The 17526-nt window shown below is 44.7% G+C and overlaps 1 protein-coding gene across 5 annotated transcripts in view; it reads left to right on the top strand.

The window, feature by feature from the left end:
- The window catches only part of AGPAT4 (1-acylglycerol-3-phosphate O-acyltransferase 4), a 261101-nt gene that overhangs the window by 155719 nt on the left and 87856 nt on the right, over nucleotides 1-17526 (top strand). For 4 of the 5 annotated variants that reach the window (XM_068231746.1, XM_068231744.1, XM_068231743.1 and 1 more), the window contains 2 exons: nucleotides 1746-1826; nucleotides 14797-15039. In XM_068231746.1, coding sequence (XP_068087847.1) covers nucleotides 14862-15039 — 178 coding nt within the window. In that variant the 5' untranslated portion in view covers nucleotides 1746-1826; nucleotides 14797-14861. The remainder of the gene's footprint in view (nucleotides 1-1745; nucleotides 1827-14796; nucleotides 15040-17526) is intronic. The other variant, XM_068231747.1, reaches the window with a different exon arrangement.

Here is a 17526-nt window from a genome sequence, read left to right as displayed (position 1 = left end):
GGGCGCTATTGGTAGCAGGCAGTTTATTAAAGGGAACCAGAGATGAACGATTCACACAAAATAAACATATCAGTTGATAGCTTGTAAAGAATAAATGCTCTACCTGATAATTTCACCACTGTGGTGTGCCCTTTTGAGTGTTTTTTATCCATTATTGCTTCAGGAAAAATCCAATATGGCCGACGGCTCATATCCCTTCTGCTTCCAGGTTATAAGCTGTTTTGGATGTACTGTCTAGCCTCTATGAGACTATAGACAAGCAGGGCTGCTGCAGCCTTTTATCTGTGTGCTTTCAACTTTAATATTCTGGCATGCTGTGTGGCTGCCTGTAGGAAGTGTCTCTCACAGAAATTAAACTGCATACAGTAGATAATGACCGGCTGCACAGTGCACACAGATACACTTGTCTGTTTCAGGGGGCAGGCTTGGGCTTGAAAAGACTCCACAGAAGACTGACTCAGCTGTAATGATTCCAGGTCAAACCTAGACTGAATGCTCAGTCGGGGATTCTTATCTCAGCTGATTACAGACAGATTAGGCAGAGAAGAATAAAGCTGGCCATACAACAGGCCGATTCCCCGCCGATCGACAGCAGATTTGATCACTGGGATTGAATCTGCTGTCACATCGTTCACGCTACACGCTAAATTTTGATCTATTTCGTCCCGAAATAGATCGATCCTGTCGATCGCTCCGTGCCAGAAATTACCGTCGATAGCCCGCGGGTAGGGAGCACGTCGCTAGCGGCGTTCGAGTGCCCGACGACCGACGCAATACAGCTGCAATACATTACCTGTTCTGCCGGCGCGACTTCCCAGGTCTCCGCTGTCTTCTCCGCTCTGGTCTGGTCTCCGGGTCCGGCATGCTTCTCTTCTTCCTGTCCCGGCAGGAAGTTTAAACAGTAGAGGGCGCTCTACTGTTTAAACTTCCCCCAGACAGGAAGTGAAGCATGCCGGACCCGGAGACCAGACCAGAGCGGAGAAGACAGCGGAGACCTGGGGAGTCGCGCCGGCAGAGCAGGTAATGTATGCGGGGGGGGGGGGGGGTATGCGGCAGCACCACCACCACCACCACAGATTGTGAACGGTTTCATGCTGAAATCGATTCCCAATCTGTTTGCAGTAAAGGCAGCCATATGATCCCTCTCTGATCAAATTCGATCAGAGAGGGATCTATCTGTTTACTCGAATATGATGGCAAATCGACCAGTGTATAGCTACCTTAAAAGCATGGTAGGTGTTTACTGTCATGTTCCCACTGATAAATGTAATAAAATACATGAGGGTGCTTCGTCTCTTATTCTCTTTAAGCACTGGGGTTTTTTCTAGCTAGGAGGGTGAATGAGAGCAGCTGGGCGGGGTTTGAAAACAGCTGGGGCGGCCTGCCCACCTAATTGGCCCTGGGGAGAACATTGCACTGTATGTTTTTTTTAGTATACCTACTGTGCCTACTGTATGCTAATGCACCATTCTGCTACTGTACCACCACCGCCCCTCTTGTGCCAAAATTAATTCCGAGAGCAACTCACATTGTTCTTGGCAAAATAAATTTTGATTCCAACTCTTGTGACTCAAAAAGGTAACATTTAAAAGCGATGTTTAGTAAGCTGTGAGATGATAGCTAATTATCTGTACTTACAGATGGACTTTAACAACAAACACCTGTCATCAATCTGAAAAAAACCTGTACATCTGGTTAGCATATAATTGGGTTTCAACATTTTTCTCTCTCCTTTTAAATTCTAGAGAAAAGCATTTGAAGTCTGTCTGTTGGATGACGTAAGGCAAACCAAGAGGATAGGTTGGACCAGCTCACTTATCTTTATGGTATGGCCTCACTACTGTTCTTCATCTTACTACAACAATCACCTAATACCTATCCCATGAGGTCATATATTGTTCCCCGCAGGAAGCCTCACTAGCAGTGTCTGTGTATAGGCTGGCTCATGTGCAGTGACTGCAGGGGCCACCGCTCTTGTTTTCTCTGGCTGTAAAAGGAACTATGTACCTTTTAGCAGAGTGTGCTGCCTATTTGCTACATTGGCCGGAATTCTGGTACCTATGTGCAGCAATTCTGAAAATGTTTTCCGCATTTATGAAAAATGCAGTATAATGTGCAGAAAATGCAGTGAAAGTTTGGAATTTCAGCGGTAAGCATGCAATAAATAAGTTTTCCATAAGTTAGTATAGGAACTCCACTAAAACAGGAATAGGAACTCCACTAAAAACTGCAGAATACATACAAATTGACTTCACTGCCAGGTACAGACAGGTCGGTATCGGTAAATACCGATCTCTTGATCGGTAAATTATGTGCTAATTAGCCCCCTATTTTTCATGAGAATTCAGAATTTCGGTAAAATACCACACATTGTATGACCTAATTTACTGCTTTCAGTAAATTATGACTAAAACCTGCCAGAATAGCAAACTGCTTTTACCACATGTGGCAAAATACAGTGTATGCGGTAAAACGGATACTACGCCTACCAGAATTGAGGCCAATATGTCAGCAACTAAAAGTTGTTTTTTTTTTCACTTTTACCACTTGAGTCCCTGAACTTTGATAGAAGGTAATGCTCAAATACATCTGAAAGCTGATGGTGAAGATTGAATGACTCTTCAGCATTATAATGTTGGTGCCATAGTGGATAACACTTTATCCTTGTAGTGCTGGGTCCCTAATTTGAATCCTAGTCAGGGTAATATCTACACAAAGTTTGTATGTTCTCCTCATCTTTGTGTGGGTTTCTTCTGGACACTCCAGTTTCCTCCCACAGCCCAAAAACCTACAGATAAATTGATTGGCTTTCCCTAAAATTGAAGAGGGCAGCTGAGTGTTATATGAGGAGTGTAAGAAATGAACAGACTAGAGAAGGAAGGAGAGTTTAAAGGGATACTGTAGGGGGGTCAGGGGAAAATAAGTTGAACTTACCCGGGGCTTCTAATGATCCCCCGCAGACATCCTGTGCCCGTGCAGCCACTCACTGATGCTCCGCCCCCGCCTCCGGTTCACTTCTGGAATTTCAGACTTTAGAATCTGAAAACCACTGCGCCTGTGTTGCCATGTCCTCGCTCCCGCTGATGTCACCAGGAGTGTACTGCGCAGGCACAGACCATACTGGGCCTGCGCAGTATGCTCCTGGAGACCTCAGCGGGAGCGAGGGCACGGCAACGCAGGCGCAGTGGTTTTCAGACTTTAAAGTCTGAAATTTCAGAAGTGAGCCGGAGCATCGGTGAGTGGCTGCGCGGGCACATGATGTCTGCGGGGGATTATTAGAAGCCCCGGGTAAGTTCAACTCATTTTTCCCCCGACCCCCCCCCCCCCCCCCCCCCCCCCCCCCCCCCCCCTACAGTATTCCTTTAAAGCCTTGTATAGTCCCTAAACATACCAAATGTGGCCGACTTAATGTTTGTTCAGATGTATTCCAGGTTGGAGGTGTCCATAACATTCAGGACACTATCCATTCGGCTAGAATCGTTTAGAGATCTGGCCTACTTCTTTAAGTTACCTTGGGGGATACCTGTGCTAGATTCTTGGCCATGAAGGCTTAATTTGATAAAGTAAACAATCATTCAGTAGCTAGACTCTGGAATTCTAATCATTGTACTGTTTTGTCACTATAGAAGCACCAAAAGCTGAGTAAAAGTGCTCATTAATTGTAAAATCTCCCAAGGGATCGACCGTACAATTGATCACATTGGGTACCATTAATGGTGCCAATAGACAACAAGTGATTCTTTTAGTTTAATAGGATTGCTTATCATTTTCTACTCCGTTGGTGGGCCCAATCAAAGGTTTGTTTGGGCTGCAACAATAAATTGTTAATGGGCACCTTATAGCTGGCCATACACTAGGCCGATTCCCGCCAGATTGACAGCAGATTCGATCACTGGGATCGAATGTGCTGTCACATCGTTCCCGCTACACGCCGAATTTCGATCCATTTCGTCCGATCCCGTCGATCGTTCCGTGCGGAAAATTACCGCCGATCGCCCGCAGGTAGGGAGCGCGTCGCTAGCGGCGTTCGAGTGCCCGACGACCGACGCAGTAGAGCCCGCATACATTACCTGCTCCGCCAGCGCGACTGTCCCCGGTCACCGCTGCTCCGTCTCCGCTCTGGTCTGGTCTCCGGTCCGGCATGCTTCACTTCTTCTAGCCCGGCAGGAAGTTTAAACAGTAGAGGGCGCTCTACTGTTTCAACTTCCTGCCGGGCAGGAAGAATAAAGCATGCCGGACCTGGAGACGGAGCAGCGGTGACTGGGGGCAGTCGCGCCGGCGCAGCAGGTAATGTATGCAGGAAGGGGGGAGCGGCGGCAGCACCACCACCACAACAGATTGTGAACGGTTTCAGGCTGAAATCGGTTCACAATCTGTTTGCAGTAAAGGTAGCCATACGATCCCTCTCTGATCAGATTCAATCAGAGAGGGATCTATCTGTTGGTCGAATCTGATGGCAAATCGACCAGTGTATAGCTACCTTTAGTCTTTCAGTAGACCAAGTCCTGGTTCCAAAGGAACCTGTTTCTTTCATTTGGACTTAAGCAGAGTTCTCAGTTTTTACCTAGGAGGAAACAGAAGCTGAGAGTGTAAAGGTAAGCTGGAATTTTGTATTGCTTCAAGTATAAGTCTATCCAGCAAAGTTAATGGCTGAATTTGGGGACCAGGAAAAATGAACATCTGCACTTGGCAGACCAGGAGGGGTTAATGACTTCACTGCATACAGTATTGCAGCCATTAACCCCTCCTGCCCCTTAAAGCGGAACTATAAAGTCCCTGTAAAACAGTTTCACTTACCTGGGGCTTCCCCAAGCCCCCAGCAACTGTTACCGCCAACTTGCAAGTCGACGGCAATTGCACCTGCACTCCCCGGGCTATGCAAAGCTTTCTTCGCGTTCCAGCCCGCAATAGCATCCTGCGCTAATAGTGCAGGACGCTATAGCTGGCGATAACGCGAAGAAAGCTTTACATAGCCCGGGGCGCGCAGGTGCTGTTGCTGTCGACGGGGTTAACGAAAGTAGCAGGACAGGACAGCTGCTGTGGGCTTGGGGAAGCCCCAGGTAAGTGAAACTGTTTGTTTTACAGGGACTTTACAGTTCCGCTTTAAGTGCAGCCAATAACTCCTCCAGGCCCTTAATGAAAACCAGAGATAAAAAATATTAAAAGTTTTATACATACCTGGGGCTTCCTCCAGCCCCAACCCCACGGATCACTCCCACGCCGCCGTCCTAAGTCTTCTCCGCCTACTGTATCGGGGTCCTGTAACTTCGACCAGTTACCTGCGCAGTACTATTCTCCGACAGCGAGAGCACACTGTGCTTGCTCAGACTGGCCGCTTACGTCTGGGTAAATTGCTGCAAATGGGAATGTCACTAGTAGTACATACACTACTCAGTGTGCTCAGTGTTCCTAGTGACTCATGTATAAGTCGACCCCTATGCTTTTATTTTGTGAGTCAGACCTGAATTTCTAGACTTATAGTCGAGTATATACAGTACATCCAGAAAGCATATATTGTTCTTTGGTAATTACTCAGATGTTGTATATTAAGTCAGGATCAACCCCATAATTTTGAAACCAACCTACTATTAACAACCAACAATCTACCAAACATCAATATAATCCACCCTATTCATAGATTGATGGCGTCCCACTGGAGCCCTGCATGCAACACCATCTACTATGCCATTTAGTTCAAAGTGAATTAACTCATAATCAACACCTTTCAAAGGCTGAACTGAGCAGTGCTGGCCATACACTGGTCGATTTGCCATCAGATTGACCAACAGATAGATCCCACTCTGATCAAATCTGATCAGAGAGGCATCCATACGGGCTGCCTTTACTGCAAACAGATTGTGAATTGATTTTAGCATGAAATTGATTCACCATCTGTGAAGTTGCCGCTGCCTTCCCCACACCCCCTGGATACATTACCTGATCCGGCCGGCGTGGGTCCCCCAATCTCCACTGTCTTCTTGCGCTCGGCTCCAGGGCTCCAGCTTCACTTCCTGTCCGGGGAAGTTTAAACAGTAGAGGGCGCTCTACTGTTTAAACTTCCTGCCAGGACAGGAAGAAGTGAAGCCCGTCGGACTCGGAACCCAGCCGAGAAGGAGCATCGGTGACAGCGGGGACATGCGCCGACGGAACAGGTAATGTATTGCCGCTGTAATGCGTCGGTCGTCGGACATTCAAACGCGCTATTGACGCACTCCCGACCCGCCAGCGATCGAGCGAAATTTACCGCATGGACAGGGACGACGGGAACGATAGATTTTGGTCGGAAATCGATCTTTCGGTCAACGTTTGCGCAACGATTTCACAGCAGATTCGATCACAGTGATCGAATCTGCTGTATATCGATGGGAAAATAGTTAGGTGTATGGGCCTCTTAAGACTCCGTCCATGCTTGTAACACATCTCCCATGGCTAGCCAGAGCAGACAGTGTAGTATCTGCTCCTGTGGTCCAGGAGTGCAGAGTGGATGCATTTCTACCAAAAGCCTTATGTGAAATGCCCACACTTGTTCAGAAAAATCACACAGGTAGAGACTTTATGTTCCATTGCAAAATGTCATATGTGAACGGATCCTATTAGCATAGCATCTGTCGACATACCAGTTATCCAAGCTGTAAAATGGGCAAAAAGTATCTATTTTGCTTATAGGGAGACTGACCCAGCAGCACAAAATATATTTATAAATGTTAGTTAACTAATATCGGGTCTGATGCACAGACAGCTGGTAAATTTGTCATGCACAGGCAGTGCATAACAATATTACCAGTACTAATTCCAGCAGAGTACTGCACATTGAGCAATTAGTGAGACCCGCGATGCATGGGTAACGTGGAGTGTTGCCAAGGTGTTCTATTACTTACATAACGCACGTTACCACAGCAGTGCTTTCATTACCCATGTACTGTGGGTCGCACTAATGGTGCAATGCGCCGTACTCTTCTAGTGTTGGCACTGGTAATATTACCCTGTACCACCTAAGCACAGCAAATTTAGCAGAGGTTCTTGCATCATGCCCTTTTCATGTACTGTGCTGTTTTATTTTATTTCAGATACTCTTATTACTTTGAAGAAATGGAATTCTAACTCCGCATATCAGTAGAGAAACCATTACACTTTCCTTATAATGATACCTTTTATGATTTCCTTCCAGGTATTAGATTCAGATGGCTCTATCGGTCTACATATGAGACAATAATAAAGCCATTTTCAAATGGCAAGTAGAGATTATATTAGAAAGCATGATCATTTATTGGCCATTATATTTGTCCAACCACAAATTCATAGTTTTTCATTCTATAAAAAGGTTGCCTAGTGAAGCACGTTACTATTTTAGACAAGGCAGTGTATCTATAAATTATTGTCCTTTTTTGGATGCATGAGAAAACTGCACATTTAATTGATTTATGAAATGTAACTCTGTGGACAGGGTTTAAATGGACACCTAAGTCAAACAAAAAAAAAGAGTTTTTCTCACCTGGGGCTTCCAATAGCCCACTGCAGCTGTCCGGTGCCCTCGCCATCTCCCTCCGATCCTCCTGGCCCCGCCGGCAGGCACTTCCTGTTTCGGTGACAGGAGCTGACAGGCTGGGGACGCGAGTGATTCTTCGCGTTCCTGGCCACAATAGCGCCATCTATGCTGCTATAGCATATATCATATACCATATAGCAGCATAGAGGGTGCTAATGTGTCTGGGAACGCGAAGAATCACTCGCGTCCCCAGCCTGTCAGCTCCTGTCACCGAAACAGGAAGTGGCTGCTGGCGGGGCCAGGAGGATCGGAGGGAGACGGCGAGGGCACCGGACAGCTGCAGGGGGCTAATGGAAGCCCTAGGTGAGTAAAACTAATTTTTTTTGTTTGACTTAAGTGTCCCTTTAAAGGACTATGTGGAATAGATATGGGTCCACTTCACTTTCACTGAAAGCACCCTAGATGCAGAGCTGCTCATTTTTTTTTTACTGTCTGGGGGATTGAGTGCAAGCTGAGTGTAAAATAAATACCTTCTAGTTTAGTATAATGTGAAATGGCATTTGAAGCTTTTGTACTGTTATCTGTACTTGCATTGGGACTCTCCCTCCTTCCCAGTCCCTGGAATCGCTGTGGCTTCATCATAAAGCTTAGTAATCTCAGGAACAGAGAATGAAGGGCCAAAAGAAAAAAGTGTTCTACAAAACCTGCTGCACACTTCCCCACACACACTTACATAGTCACTGTTCACTAACTCACATGTTCTACAAACCTGCTGTACACTTACCCATACACGCTAACACACTCACTGTACACTTACTCACATGCTCTACAAATATGCTGTACACTTACCCATACACGCTGACACACTCGCTGTACTCTAACTCACATGTTCTACAAACCTGCTGTACAGGCCCAGGTGATGCTGGGTCAGTCTCCCTATAAGCCTACACTGTGATTGCCTTAGTTCTAGCTCATTACTGTAAGTACATGATCTCCACTCGATTCTGACATACTACACTATATTACACTTTATAGAGAATTTATGTGTGCATCAAACCAAGTAACACCTGACAATTCTGGCTTTGCAAATTTGGCCTAATTGGCTATTCACGAGACATAGCTCATGCAAATATGTATTTGCTTTTGCTTGCCAAAGTTTGCAGGGTTAAAACCAATACCGCAAAGCGGTTGCCCTGCGGGAATTAGTTTATGCTGCATTAGCACTATCCAGGAGCGCCACAGGGAGGCTTCCCAATGCCCCACAATACTACACTATATAGTATTGGTTTTCAGTTTATCCCTGGTTTTTGTTTTTGAGGTTGCCACACCTGCACTACAGTTTTGCATTTTAGGGTAGGGTAACTATATAATAACCTCAGGTATAGCAAGAAAAACTCAGATCAGGCTTGGGGCTCGGTAGGTGCCCAAGAGACGCCTGTGCTAATTATCGGTAATCTGGCACCTGGGTGATGAATTGGGCACCTGGTGCGGTAGTATTAGCCAATTCACAACTACAAATGGAACTATTGGAGTAGCTGATTGTCTATTGCACAGACCAATGGTTGCAAATAGCGGTAGTCTGGGTGCTGGGTTAGTGTTAGACAATAGGAGAGGGCGGCCAGTGTTAGGCACTAGGAGGGTAGGTTAGTATTAGGCATTAGGTGTGTGTGGGGGGCTTAGTGTTTTGGCACTAGGTGGGGAGGGTTCATGTGAGAATGGGTGGCAGGTGAGTGTATAGTAAAATATCAGTAATTGAAATTACCAATTACAAGTGCACCACCTGGTGCCCATTTGATTTTGCCGCAACAGATACTCATACTGCTTATTTGAATTTCACATCTCATCAATACTTGTGAGTTATTTTTAGAATGGGTAATTAAAATGTTTTTGTTTTGTTTTTAAGCAGTGATGCTGTTTTCTAACTGAGAGGCCCTCTATTTGTTTAAATCAGATATGATTTTAGTATTCAGTCTGTTGTAGTCCTTGCAGTCTGGACAACCAACGCATGACTGTATTGGATATTCAATTTACAGTACTAATCCTAGCTATGTAATCTGAGAGGTTGTGTAGTCTGCTGCAGCTTGTAACCTGTTCTCCTGGTTCATTTAATGACAATGTGCACAGTGAAGTATTGTATGTTTTTGAAGCTATTTCCCACCTACCTGCCAGGTCCTGTTTGTATTTGTGAACTCATCCCTCTGAGGGCGACCTTCACAGTAGTTCCCACTGTGCAGTATAAGGTGCCTTTGTTATACTGTCTGACTTATTATGAGATATTAGAATTTGAGATGGTATAAAATGAGAGGTTATTTGTCAGTTTTGAGAGAACTTGTTCCCACTTGCTTCAGTACTGTGCTTAGACCGGATTCTAGTAGAATCAAAGTATGAAGATCCATTACTTAGATGGCTACTTAAAGTGAACCTGAGGTGAAAATAAACTGATGAGGTAAATAATCGTATTTATCCTCCTACTCCTAAAAATGACTTTTTTTTTTTTTTTTTTTTTAGATACCCCATGGTTTTATTTTATATTTAATCATTTACAAAGTCGATTGAATGTTTTGTTGCCTCTGCTCAGTGGCAGTCTATTGAGTGTCCCAGAGTTAAAATACATTAACTGTTTACCTTTTTTTTTATCTCCCTCTGCTCTCAGAAGTTCTGCCAGGAAAACTTTTATGGCTGTAATGTGCTTATCAATGTGGTTTACTACATTCCCTATAGGTACAGAAAAGACAGAAGCTGTCACATCCATGCCCAGAAATTACTATTTTTCGGACTATAAGACGCACCCAAAAAATTAGGAGAAAAAGTCCCTGCATCTTATATTCCAAAGACAGGGAGCAGAGCCGGGACAAGGTCCTCCAGCACCCAAGGCTGATACACCAAAGTGCGCCCCTCCATCCCTTCCACCCGAGCCATCAAACACGGATTGCTATTAGACTAAGAGGGCCACAGGGCCCGCAACCTCCCCAACCCCTTAATATCTAGTTATCTGGCTTGCAGTCACTGCCAAGTATCCCCTTTTCTTGTTTCTTTCTGCTTCAAACACAATTAGGAATGACAGCTGAATGAATTCTGCGCCCCCTCCTACACTGCGCCCTGAGGCTGGAGCCTCTCAAGCCTATGCCTTGGCCAGGCCCTGACAGGGAGTCCCTAACTTATGATCGCCCGCCATTGTGGGCGATCGTAAGTTGGGGAGGGCAATTATTAGGGGAGAACAGGAGGGCAATGATTGGGGGAGAACATTTACAAGACACTCTTGGAACATAGGCCCACCAGGTTTAGTATATGTTTTTTCCCCCTAGTTTTTCCTCTCTAAACCTAGGTGCATCTTATATTCCAGAGCATCTTTTCTTCCGAAAAAAAATGATAACTCTTTCAGACAGCAAAATAAAACAAGTAAAATAACCTGGTTGTTAAAGTGGGATTGTCAGCCACAAATTCAAATTTCGTTTACCCACTGCTCTGTGTTTTTTATGCAGCTGGCAACCTAATCTTGCATTGCAAGCATGCCAATCTAATCAGAAATGTTTCTGCTGTAATAAATCTTATCTCAATCAACCTGGCTCTATTTGGTACATTGCCAATGAGAAGGAAGCTTGTCCTCTCCCTTCCCACATTCCTGCTCCTCAGTGATTGGCTGAGGGCAGTTCAGTGAGCTTCTGAAATATGATCTATACTGTGCTTTCATGTGTTTACAAAGCAAGCTAGATATAGCAGTGCTGTTTCAAGGTGAAAAAAAGTAAGGGAGGAAATGACATCAGGATTGGCAAAAATCGAAAATGCCTGGAACAGTTTTCTCTTTATTTACTATATAGAATTCACTGAAATCAAAATGTGTACATATCTTATGTAAGTAGAACAAGTATTTGTCTACTTATACAATATACCGCTGTGTTTTTTTTCCCCTGGGATAGTATGGCTTTCCCTGCTGTTTTAATATGTTGTGCACTGTAGTGTGCATACACATGTTTATCTCATCATTTCAAATGTTGCCTCGGGTACTCTTTAAGCTTAGGTCCAGAGTCTAATGTCTTATTAATACTTCGTAGTCTCCTAGGGTTCACTTTTCTGTATACAAGATTTTTTTTTAAAGTACCCCAACAGGTTGGTGAGGAGGGTATCATCTGTGGATTTGTGCAGTAGCCATTTTGCCATTTTATTCAGATTTTTGTATCCATAAAAAAGTATTCTATTACTGTAACAAACTTATCTGGTGTGGTCTCTGGTGGCTGTTCTGATAGCGTGGAGCAGCTGGAGGAAGCTTCCTCTTTGTTCGGTTGCGTCCCCGGCTCCCCTATAGACGTGAATGAGCATGTTCGCATCCCCAGCTCCCCTGTAGATGTGGGTCAGCGTAGTCTCTTTAGAAGGACGCGCACAACTCAGAGCTGCCTTTATAGGTTAAGGAGGCGTGTCTGAGGTGTGTCAGCTGATTCCTGTGGTCAGCTGACACTTGTTGCAGGGATGTTGCTGATTGGTCTGATTTTCCTGGGGGCTTGGTCTGTGCTCTATTTCTGCTATATATCGTATTTTCCGCCGTATAAGATGCACTTTTTCTCCCCAAAAAATGGGGAGAAAAAGTCCCTGCATCTTATACGACAAAGGCAGGGAATCCCCAACTTGCGAACGCCTGCCGATATGACCCGACGCCACTAGGGATTTCCTGCCTGTGTGTACGCTCACTGTGCCTGGCTCCCCTGCATGCTTATGTTCTCCCCCTTCAATTTCCTCCTGCCCTAATGTGTGCGTCTCCCCCCTGCACGCGTTTCTCCGATATGCCCGTTCGTTGTACATCCTTCCTCCCTCTGGGTCTGCAGCGGCAGCGCTTACCCGATACATGCTGCCGTGAAGACTGCAGACACCCGGCTACTCCATGTGTTTCCTCTACTGCGCGGCTACTGATGACGCAATCAGTGCAAGACGCGCAGTAGAGGAAACACATGGAGTAGCCGGAGGGGGGACGGATTTACAACGAACGGGCATATCGGAGACACGTGGGGGGGGGGGGGCGTGGAGACACACACATGGAGGGGGCAGGAGAAAATTGGAGGGGGAGAACGTAAGCACGCAGGGGAGCCAGGCACAGGACACATGGGGGAAACAGGATTGATGGGCAAAGGGACACAGAGGGCACATGGGGAGAAGGGGGAGACAGGGCACATGAGGAGACTGACACAGGAAGACACATGGGGAGAAGGGGCAGTCAGGACACATGTGGGAGACAGGGCACATGGGGAGACAGGCACACATGGGGAGAAGGGACACAGGACACATGTAGGAGACAGGACACATGGGGAGACGGACACAGGAGGACACATGGGGAGAAGGGGCAGTCAGGACACATGTGGGAGACAGGACACATGGGGAGACAAGCAGAAAGGGTACACATGGGGGAGACAGGTACACATGGGGAGAAGGGGCAGTCAGGACACTTGGGGGAAACAGGACACATGGGGAGACAGGCAAACAGGGTACACATGGGGGAGACAAGCAGACATGTACACATGGGGAGAGGGGGCACACAGGACAGAGGAGGAAGACATGGGGCATACAGCAGGACAGATGGGGCACACAGCAGGAGACATTAGCTACACAGGAACACACAACATGTACAAGACGCTCCTGGAATATGGACGCACCAGGTTTAGTATTTTTTTTTCCCCTGGTTCTTGCCCTCTAAACTTGGATGCGTCTTATATTCCGGAGCGTCTTATACGGCGGAAAATACGGTAAGCCCTGGGCATTCAGTTACTCGCTGTCCGTTATAGCTATCAGGTCACTGAGCGCTGGACCTTGCTTAGGTACTCAATCTAGTTAAAGTTCTGCTGAGATAGATATATATGCAGTGTTTGCGATATATATCTATCCTTAGTTAGTATTGTATATTGTATTATTGTAATTGTTCTCTGTGTATGACCCGGAAAGCCCTACACTTTGATTAAAGTCTCATACTACTGTCATCTAATACTCGATATTGACCTCGGCTAGCCTAACGACCCTGTCTCTGCCTAATCCTTAACTGTACCTCAGCCATCTGACCTATGTATATGACTCCGCCTGTATAACGTTTTCGCACCTGTCTTAGCCTACTGTACTTTAGCCATCTGATTACCAGTGTATGATGCTAGCCCAGGCATGGGCAAACTTGGCCCTCCAGCTGTTGAGGAACTACAAGTCCCACAATGCATTGCAGGAGTCTGACATCCACAGTCATGACTCATAAAGGCAAATGCATTGTGGGATTTGTAGTTCCTTAACAGCTGGAGCTTGCCCCTGCCTGTCCTAGCCTGTTATTGACCTTGCTCTGCCTCAGTCCCTGTGTACCGCATATCTCTGACTTCACGTGTATTACCTCAGTTGACGATCTGACTTAGATTATCGTATATTCAGTGTACACTTCATAGCCTGCATCAGCCAGCGTTACAATTACATTTTTAAAAATGTACCTGAACTGTAACTAAGCTTTTGAAGTGCCTGGTTACTTTCTGCTGGAGACTTCTGGAGCTGTAGTCTGTAATATTCTCTAAAGAGTTTGGTGTACCCCACCCCTTACAGTCTCAATATTGTTTCTGAAATAAAGAAAAACTACAGTCTGGCATAACATACAATTAAAAACCTGTCTCCTGAAAACACACCTGGTGCATGGAGAAAACAGCATGTGTAATTATAAATGCACATTGTAGTATGAAAGCGCTCTTAAGGTGTACGGTTCAGCACAACAACCAGGCACTGACGCTGCACTGGCACATAATATACATCTCACTACCTTTACCAAATAAGCTGAGACTGCTACAAGGTATCAGATATGTTACCAGGAACTAGCTGTGTATATGTGGGATTGGTTGTTCCTTTCATTTCTGAAAATGACTGGAAGTAACTGTTTACCTGTTATGTGGAGTTCTTGCAGTTATTCCAGGTTGTTGTGCCAGGTTTGTTATAACTTTGTGATGAATGGGGGTAAATGGTCCTGAGATCTCATCTTTGCAGTCCCCAGCAGAAATAAGTGTTCAGTGGGAGATGCAACATTAAGGCTGGGACCACACTTGTTTAAAATTGCACGTACCTAGCACTTTCCAGTGATGTCGTGCATTTGTTCAGAGCGATGCAGTTATTATACCGCGACTCTCTTGCATTTGAAAAGCGAAGTCCCCATCATATGAAATCACAAAACGCACAATAAAATGTGCAAAATCTGAATCATTCATCCACAACTGAAAAAATTTAATTGGACAAACCCTTTTGATACCTCCTGTTATGTCTATCCATCTGTTATCTGATGATTATTATATCTTCATATGTTTTTCCTACAGGTCTTCTCCAGACTACCGTATTTGAATGTTTTTGGTAAACATTGGTCATCCACTCCTGCTGAAAGATGAACATTGCTGCCTTTCTGAAATCTCAATTCCTCTGTCATCTTTTTATCAGCTATGTTTTCATTGGAACTGGACTTATCATTAATTTTATTCAACTTTTTACTCTTTTTATTTGGCCTCTTAATAAACAATTATACCGAAAGATCAACTGCAGACTGGCATACTGCGTATCAAGCCGTAAGTTATTATTTCTCTTTATTCTTGTATTAAACGTTTATAGGTCTAAAGTTCTATACCATAACCACATAGTTGTTTTTGTTCATAAAAATCTACCTCCACTAACTAAATAATTCTGATCAGTTTAATTTGCAGCAAATATTTTACAAACTGAATTGTAGACATACCTTCCATACTCTGCAGAAGACCATGCAAAACAGTTATGTGTTGGCAGAAAGCAGTGAGCATGAGGGATTAGGATAGGGGTGTCAAACTCAAATACAAACTGGGCCAAAATTGAACACTGGGACCAAGTCGTGAGCCAACCTCAATGTCTAGTGGCCATCTCCCTCCCCTATAAAGTACCCTGGTGTCTAATGGCCCCTCCTCTCTCACCGATACATTTGCATGGTGTTGAATGCCCCACTCTCTCCCCTATACAGTTCCCTGGTGTCTAGTGGTCCCCCTTCCCTCCCCATACAGTTCTCTAATGTCTTGTGGCCACCTCCTACCCCTATACAGTTCCCTGGTAACTAATAACCCTCCTCCCTCCCTTATACAGTTTTCTGGTGTTTAATACCTCCTTTCTCCCCTATACAGTTACCTTGTGGCCCCACTTTCTCTCCATACAGTTCCCTAGTGTCTAGGGGTCCCCCCCTTACCCTTAATCAGCTCCCTGGTTTCTAGGGGTCTCCTTTTGCAACCCTAAACCATTCCCCGGTTTCTAGGGCTTTCATGATGATCTAGGTCTTCACCTCCAATATAGCTACCCTGGTGGTGTAGAGTGGACCACACATAATGCAAAGTGGGGAAACCATTACAGGCCAAATCTGAGGGCCAGATATTGATGCAGGTGAAAGTTTACCATGTATGGATTAGGGTGTGCAAAAATAAAGGCACCCCTATATAAGCGCTTTCACTTTTCTTGTGTAATCTGAGATTGTGGCATTGGGATGCCAGAAATCTTATTTCTGATTGTTGTAACATGTTTGCAATTGTAAAACCTTAAAGCAAGGTTGAGTTGATTATTATTTTTAAATACCCTCTTTCCCCAAAATTAAGACATCCCCTGAAAGTAAGCCCTAGTAGGAATTTTGAGCATACTTGAAATATAAGCCGTACCCTGAAAGTAAGTCCTAGCGGCAGTAAGGAGGACAAATATGGATACTTGTGTTATTACTGGAGCCCATAGTCTTGCAGGCAAGTAGACATGAGGACACAGGAGGACAGGGGGTAGAAGAGGACACAGGTACAGAGGGGGATACCAGGGGACACTAAAGGTACAAGGGGGACACAGGGGCACACAAGAGGTGGATCCAGCAGAGGAAAATGTGTCACAGTGAAGAAGGCAGGAGGACACACAGCACAGGAACTTGTGTGTTCATGGAAATATAAGACATCCCCTGAAAATAAACCCTAGCACATCTTTTGGTGCAAAAATGAATATAAGACACTGTCTTATTTTCGGGGAAACACGGTACTATTAGAAGGTTATAGCATCTGCAAATTAAAATAGAAAGTTACATTTTGGTAACTTTAAAGTACACCTGAACTGAAAGGGATATGGTGGCTGCCATATTTGTTTCCTTTTAAACTATACTAGTTGCTTGGCAGTCCTGTTGATCTTTTTGGAAGCAGTAATGGTTGAATCACACACCTGAAACAAACATGTGGCTAAGCTAGTCAGACTTCAGTCAGAAACCTCTGATCTGCATGCTTGTTCTGGGCCTATGGCTAAAAGTATTAGAGACAGAGGCCCATATGCAACTAACTTGTTCTCCTGCCTATTTTTTTATATTCTCTTTTAAACATATTACAATTGAAAAAGTACCTAAACGTTGGTGAAAAAGTACTGTCAAAATTATTTTGAGTATTTTCTTGCTTGCTGGAAGTACCACTTCACCTCCCCCGGCACGAGTATCTACGTCCCTGTTTACCTTGCAGGGACGTAAATACTCCTGCCTTCCCGCCGCTTGCTCCCCTGTGCGCTCAAACGCTTGTTACTGCTGCCGATCGTTAGCCGGTAGATCAAATATGCTTGCCATTAAAAGCATCTAAACCCCTAAAATGTGTGGGTTTTAATTACGGTAGCATGTATTATTTTAAAACTATAATGGCCAAATAGATTGTTTCGTTGTGGTAAGTAGTAATAAAGTTATAGGCAAATAAAATGTGTGGGTTTTAATTACGGTAGCATGTATTATTTTAAAACTATAATGGCCAAATAGATTGTTTCGTTGTGGTAAGTAGTAATAAAGTTATAGGCGAATGAATGGAAGGACCGCTATTGCTCTGGTGTTTAAGGGAACCTTGGAGGTGAAGTGGTAAAAAGGCATTTTATGACAAGGTGTGAAAATATTACCTAGGAGAAAACTAAGGAGACATAGAGAAACTTAGCAGGACAGCCATGCATTGTTGAAAATGAAATAAATATTTCAGCCTTCATATCCCTCTCACTTCAGGTATGCTTTTAATGGCATGTATACTGTATATTAAGCAACAGTAATA

The sequence above is a fragment of the Hyperolius riggenbachi genome, chromosome 4, assembly GCF_040937935.1.
Source record: "Hyperolius riggenbachi isolate aHypRig1 chromosome 4, aHypRig1.pri, whole genome shotgun sequence".
Lineage (NCBI taxonomy): Eukaryota > Metazoa > Chordata > Amphibia > Anura > Hyperoliidae > Hyperolius > Hyperolius riggenbachi.
The sequence above is the reverse complement of the archived record's forward strand: the minus strand, read 5'-3'. Positions and strand labels throughout refer to the sequence as shown.